At 36.9% G+C, this 7,164-nt stretch overlaps 1 protein-coding gene across 1 annotated transcript in view; it reads right to left on the bottom strand.

Moving 5' to 3' along the window:
• Positions 1-6,222: 6,222 nt before the first annotated feature.
• Positions 6,223-7,164, bottom strand: part of vipr1b (vasoactive intestinal peptide receptor 1b) — a 48,627-nt gene continuing 47,685 nt past the window's right edge. The window contains exon 14 of the mRNA XM_078938238.1: positions 6,223-6,402. Coding sequence (XP_078794364.1) covers positions 6,246-6,402 — 157 coding nt within the window. The 3' untranslated portion in view covers positions 6,223-6,245. The remainder of the gene's footprint in view (positions 6,403-7,164) is intronic.

Here is a 7,164-nt window from a genome sequence, read left to right as displayed (position 1 = left end):
TGCAGTTATTAGGGGTGTGTATTTGCAAGAGTCTCATATACGAGACGTTTCAGGATACATCGCATATTAAGTACCACAAAATGTTTTTATATGGTACTGGCAACAACGTGGCACAGAGTTTCGGTTAGGTGTCCACCTCAGGCAAAAACTAGGTCGTACATGTCGTATGACAACAAAGACCTCGTGGAACACTGAACATTTAGAATTGAACACAAGCTGATTCTCACGAGCTGTTGTTGTTTTGGTCCGGTGTAGTGCTGCTCAAAGAGGCTCAGTGTGCTCTGCTGCCAACTAGAGGTTTAAGTGAAAAAAAAACCAAGAGTCAGACGCTACAGGACGCTCATAAATAATTCAATAAATATCGTCTTGACAGCATTTTATATCAATGTAAGTATCGCCAAATGAAATATCGCGATATATCAAATCGAATTTCCCTACACCCCTAGCGGTCATGCTAAATATATAAAGCGGGTAAAAGTGCAAAAGAATCCTGAGTAACCCTTGTGCTATCCTCGACACTTTAACATTAGGAGTGGGGTCATCTAGACCCACTAGACAGAGTGCTGAACCTTTTTTCTCCAATGATTTTTGATCTTCACTGGTGTCCATGGATTACGTGAAATCCTCTTCACCTTTATCCACCTTTGTCATGGTAGGGACAAAACGTCAATGTAAGGGTGGGGTCATAGTATAGTACAAGGGTTAAGATTTATCTCTGTGTTAAATGACTTAAGTAAACTATTGGCAAGAAGATGTCCAATTTAAACAAACCAGGAGGAGTCGTTCAGAAAAACATGAATAAAACAGCATTTTATATCTGTTCTTTTTTTCCTGCTGTGTAACCTGTGACATTCACTCTTTCCAATGATTTCACTGACATTTAAATAGGCTGTTTTATTCCAAGAATTCATTTGATAATATTGTTATTCTTGGATTGACTGTTGTAGGTAAAGCCATTCTAAGCTTCACAAATTGATGCTGCACACTTTTTTAATTCTCTTTGTTATCACTTGTTTGAAATGCCCAGTTTTGCTACTGTATTTATATTTTTGTTTGCTTCAAAGCCAGATAAGGAAAATCTGTGGTAGGAACTGTCTTTTTTTTCTGTTTGGACTGCTAGAACTTCAAATGAGAAAAAGGACAGAAAGACAGAATACTAGTTATTGTGGATTCAAAATGAGGATGCCTGATTCAATTAATGTTTATAAAGTGGACATTTATTGTTCTGTGGCCCTTTTTATTGTTGCAAATCTTTGTGGGAATCTAATCACAGTCTCCATCAAAGTCAAATTAGGCTCATAAAGGCTTACTAAAACCCCTTCCATCACTCCAACCACATCTAAATTAAACAATCAGCTTGTCATTAAAAGAGTTTGCTCTCTTTATTATAACTGACAGACTCTCTTACTATTGAAGGTCTTGGTCAAATGTTTCTTTTGCACATTTCTTAAGCTTTAACAAACAGAATTGCAGAACTTCCAGTTAGCCTTTTGTTTTCTAGACACATTTAATGTATTTGAGTCCAGCAGGACTAAACCTTCTGTCAGCGGTTACATCTGACAGAAGGTTCAGCTTGGATTAAATTAGCAAATTACCCATTTCCTGTTGGCTAATTGAGCTTATAAAACACCTTTATTTTATTAGAAGATTCAATCCCCCATATATAAATCAGCTGCAAAGGTGACATGACTGTCACACAGGCAGTCAGGAGCTGCGAAGTAAAGATCAAGATATAAAATGACAATTTATGCTTAAAAGAAAGCAAGGAGTGTGAGTATTTAAGTATTGTAACTATTTAAGTACAGTTAAGTAATTAAATAATACACGCTGCTGAACTTTACTTTTTCCAAACCAGTAATGAATTGCAGCTGAAAAAATGCCAGAGGACAATCACTCATTTGACATATGACTGCCAGCATGTCTGTCATGTGAACGGCGGCTGTTGTAGTGCCAACTGGAATGTTCCTTGAGCTTGAGGTACGTGTAGTCAAAGAAAAATAAATTACATTTTATGATTTATTTATTTTCTTTAGAATATAAAAAGTAAAACACTCCTCAATCTCTCACCTTTTCCTTTTCCCTCATGTGATCAGATCAAGGTTGTGTGGTTTCTTTCTGTGACATGTAAGATGAGCAACCAAAGCTGGGATTCTTCATTTAAAAGTTGTTTCAGTCACTGGTTAGAGTAGTGGTGGGCAAACCACGCCCACCACTACCAACAATCTATTTAATCTGGCCCGCCAAACTGGAAAAAAATATACTGATAATCCTTATCAATGTTTAATTTTCTGGTGTGTCTCCATAGATGGTGCACCACAAATAAATTGACCGTGTTTAAGTGCAGAAAGTTATTTTGCATTCATGTGATGTTAGAAGTGGTTTTTTTTTTTTTTGTACTTTTAATGTGTGTTTTCCAAGTTGGACAGTCATTTTTTCGATCATTTTAGCAAGACGTGAATGCAGCATTTCTCCAACCTTGCGTTTTTCCCTGATGGACATCAACCTATCGGTGCAATTGGCACCAAAATCAAAAACGAAAGCTACAATTTTTAAATTAAAACTTCCAAAATGTTCTGTTTTTAAATGTATACATTTATTTTCAATCATAATTAATGCATGTTTTCTTCCAGATTCCATGGTATTTCTTTCTCTGATCTACTTTCTGTCCCTTCTGTCAAACTTGAGTGAAAAAGTTTCCCCATCGCTGGTTTAGAGTATTTCTTGGTTTGGATAAAATGCCAGGATCTTAGGACAGATTTGCATCATTATTCTGTGAAAACTTGTGTGAAATCAATTATTACTGTAAAGGACAAAGACAACATTCCTACGTAATGCTATTTACTTCTTGTATTTTGTAGAAAATATTTTTTATCATGAAACACTTTTTGACTCTTCAGTGATAGATAACTTTTATCCTATCTTTTAATGAAAATCATTACAGGGTAGCTCATCTTGAGAATTTATTTATTGTTAGTGTTAGAGAAAATAGTTGGTATGTTTTCTTTAACATATGTTTGTAGTTTCATCAAAGCAACTTGTCAAACTTATGTTAGGAGGTTTAGAGCATACCAAAAGCCAAAATGCAAAATCTTGTATAGACGTTTTCAGATTTTGAGTTTTTACATTAAATGGTGAGAACAATGATTGCTCCAGACTTTGAGTAGTGAATCTGTAAGAAAATCCTGCCCTCTTTGATGATATAAAGGTCACAAGACAGAAACCTTCATATTGACTGTAACATCTGATACATTTTTCTTCCTAAAAAAAAAGGGATTTTTTTCCAGATCGGATGTTTTGTACTTTGGCCTGTTTTATCAGGTTTTATCAGCTGTGTTAAAGACAACCAAATTATTTTTCATTAACCTAAGTATAAAAAAAATGATTCATTTAAGGGCTCAAGTTGATGGCTGAGGTTGTCTTTCATTGCTGTGCTTGCATACATTTGCTGTTTATCTTTGTGATTTAATCAAAGTGAGTCACCCCGGCAATCTCTTTTTAATTTTTGTCTTTCATTTTCAGCCCAGCAGACAGCCTCCACTTAATCCTTCTCTTTTAATTTCAGCTGCATCATTCATCCGTCATATCGCTTGCCTTGAGTCTTGCAGGCTCTTTGAGAAGGTCCTAGGTAATTGTTCTCACCTTTATAGTCACTGCCATTGAAAAGAAGCTCGCTTCGCCTACAGTTTACCATTAGTCCTTGTCTACATTAGTTTTTTTCTTCATTGGAAAAAGTGAAATCTGTTGGACAGCTCCATCTAACATGAAAGCTACAAATTATAAAGCCACTGATCCCTAAATGAAACATAATGCATGCTTTCAGAAAAGCAGCATTCATCCCATTTCATGAAAGAATGTGAAATAAATATGTTTATTAATGTCAAAATTTCAACCAATGTTCAGTACTATTTGGCTTTCAGATGATGGTTTGCAATAATTTTGCTTTAATATTTCTGAGACTTCAGAATCCAAACTAAAATATATTTTTCATTATCATTTTTTTCGGGTTGTCTGAATCTACAAATCCAAAATCCAGTGCCCTATAAATTACCCAGCAGTCTCTGATTCAAACAGTGTGCGTCCATTCTCACTGGATTAGCGAATAAAGACCACAATGCATTGCGATTTGTCACTAAAAAACGATTATTTAAATGTATTTTTCTAAATCATTCAAGTTTTCATCATCAGAACACAGTGGATTCATAAAAATAATTAGTGCAAATAAACAGATGATTGTGGTTGTGCAATACAGAGGGTGTTGTATGAACTAAAATATGTATACAGATAAGAAGTTGTGTAAAAAAGTGCAGTGAATTATTTGTATGCAATGAGGATGTTGCACTCTAAGATAAATATTTTTGTATTGTGTAAACTGCACACAGAAAGGGTTGTATACAGAAATAGTTATAACACAGTAATGTGATTGGTCAGTGTGTGGAGTAAAGAAACAGCTGTGGGGAAAAAGCTGTTCCTACACCTGCTTGTCAAGGTCCAAAGGCTCCTGTAGCTCCTCCTAGATGGTAAGAGGGTAAAGAGTCTGTGGGTGGGGTATGGGGGGTCCTTTGTGTCTCCTGCAGAGACATCACTTCCTGTATATGTCCTCAATCCAAGGAAGTGGAACTCCACAAAGATGCAGTTTTCACTGCACTCTGCAGTGCTTCCTAAGCTGACAGTGCAGTTCCCATACCAGACAGTGATTCAGACAGTCATATGCTTTCAATGGTGCCTCTGTGGATGTTCACCAGGATGTCGCAGGAGAGATGGCTCTTCTTCGAAGCCTTCAGGAGTTTTTTTGTTTTGTGTAGACTGGAGCTGTTGGTGGTGCAGGAGAAGTCCCCTGATCCACCACTTAATGCCAAGTAATATGCTCCATGGGCTTTACATTGATGTTTGACTCGATAGCTTAGTAGAGAGGTGTGGTCCAGAAGCGCCCCTTTTTGAGCTAAACTTTAAAACTGACAGGTGCTAATTTAAAAAAAACCCTGTAAATTAAATTTTTCTGAATAAAAATTCTACATGAAAGATTTCATTCTTTAATTGGATGAACAGTAATAACAAGGCTGGACGTGAGAGTGTGTGTGTGGATTTGTGTGGCCCTGCGAAAGATTAGCAACCATACCCCGCCTTTACCCAAATCTGAGATGGGCTCCAGCAACCCCTTGACCCCAAAATGATTAATCAGGGTTTGGAAAATGGATAGATGGATGGATGGAATAAAGGTTCAGATTTTACACATTTTCAGGTCTGAATTTGATCCAGAAGCAGACGACTTAATCTGTGCGTGTTCCTCTGTTTTTCTACCATCAACCTTTAAATGCAAAGAAAATGCTGCTAACACTAAAGACAATCAGAGCTTGTGTGAAACTTTGTGTTTTTTTTTCGAAACTGCACCAATTTCTTTAGGAGTCACATTTCAGCTTGGTGCCGGTTTTATGCTCGTCAGTTAGAGAAGATGAGCCAAAACATGGATGCTGCCACCTGTGATAATAGAGGGAAATTTGTCCCGTCTCAACAATACCACTTGTCCTGGCTGTAAAAGGGCACAAAATTTGTATTTCTTTTTTAGGTGAACCTAGGCTTAAATTATTTGTTTTCGTTACTTTTTATTGTAAACTGCAGCTGAAATCACTGCTTTCAGCCAAAATGTTTTAATTGTCACTAAGAAGTTTGGGGTGTGAGGAGAAACACTGCTGATTTATTTTGATTTTATATTGTCTTGAAAGTTTTCACTTATGCTCATGCATAAAATAAAATAATGTTTTGATTCTTTACTTTGACAAAAAAAGGTAGATGCTACAAAATTAAAGCTCCTGGAAACAAAAAAAAACTGAATCTTGATTTTAATCAAGCTGAAATGTTTAGTCAAATTATAATCATGGAAAAATTATAATTTAAGGTTCAATTTGGAAGCAAAAGTCCCTATTAAACAAAAACATTAAACCATAACCAAATTCAAACAGAAAAAATCTGTTTTTTCTTCAATATTGAAATCAGTGCAAGCCAAGAGTAAACGATCCAATAAAAAAAGTTAAAAGTTTCTGTCTTTTCCACATAAATCAAGCTAAATTTGCTCAAATTGTTCCATTTATCACCCATCAGCTCATAAGAGTTGATCTGAATGCAGCAGCAACATTGAGTAAAATGTCCTCAGGTGTTTGTGTCATAGTGACGATGACAAGGCAGACCCAGATGCTGGAAACCCGGAAGTAAACTCAGGCTAGGAGATCAAGTGAAAGAGTTTAATGGATTCACAATCCCAGAGTTCCGGAAAACAGCGTGGACCTGAGGTGAGTATATGTGGCGTGGAAACCAGAGCTTCGCGCCAGAATGTCTTGGGACTTCGTGGCCTGAGCGGAGGAGACGTGGAGAGAACAGGATACCAGCTGCACCCGTGGTGAGGAGAACCTGAAGGAGCACAAAAGAGGTAAGTTCAAGGCTTAGACTTGAATAGGCGTAACTTAACCTTGAGCCAGACGTAAGCACCGGAGAGTGTATAACGGACTGGCGTCGAATGGTGGGATGGATCTCCTTAAGAAGGACAGCAGGTGATGAGATGATGAGAGGCAGCTGGTTCCAATGAGCAGAGTAGGGAGGGGGAAGGCAACCGACCGAGGCACCGTGACAGTTTGGAAAGAGTTGGCTATTTTCCTCAGTCACTCGCCTTTCCAAACTTTTACTTCTACAAATGAATATTTAACCTGTGTAATGCATATTAAAGCATGCTCAGAGGCAGGACACCTGCTCTGCTGTTCTAGGATTCATGGGAAATCTGAGAATAACTTCACGCATCTCCTGTCTTGCATGCTGATGGTTCTGTGGGAACAAATTTGACAGCAGTCACCTAAAAAGACTCAAGCAGTCTGTTTTTAAGATAAGATAAATTATCTAAAGCTTTTTACTTAATTGTTGTAGTTTATGCATCTGACAGGTTGTAATTTGCAGAATTAGACAAAATACGATCCTATAATTGCAATTTTAAATAATAGCAATTTAATAAGTTCATGCAAAAATGTTCCAGTCACAAAAAACAATTACAATTAAATAAATGTCTAAGAATAACTGTTGAATTCATACAAATTTCCAGTTACTCAGTTGACACAGCCGAGCATTGGACTTCATAGAAGCCGAATTTTGGTGTGTTAATCTTTGTGTGCCAGTGTCACCTCA

This window comes from Oryzias latipes, chromosome 20 (genome assembly GCF_053564925.1).
Source record: "Oryzias latipes strain Hd-rR chromosome 20, Olatipes_Hd-rR_3.1".
Classification (NCBI taxonomy): domain Eukaryota; kingdom Metazoa; phylum Chordata; class Actinopteri; order Beloniformes; family Adrianichthyidae; genus Oryzias; species Oryzias latipes.
The sequence above is the reverse complement of the archived record's forward strand: the minus strand, read 5'-3'. Positions and strand labels throughout refer to the sequence as shown.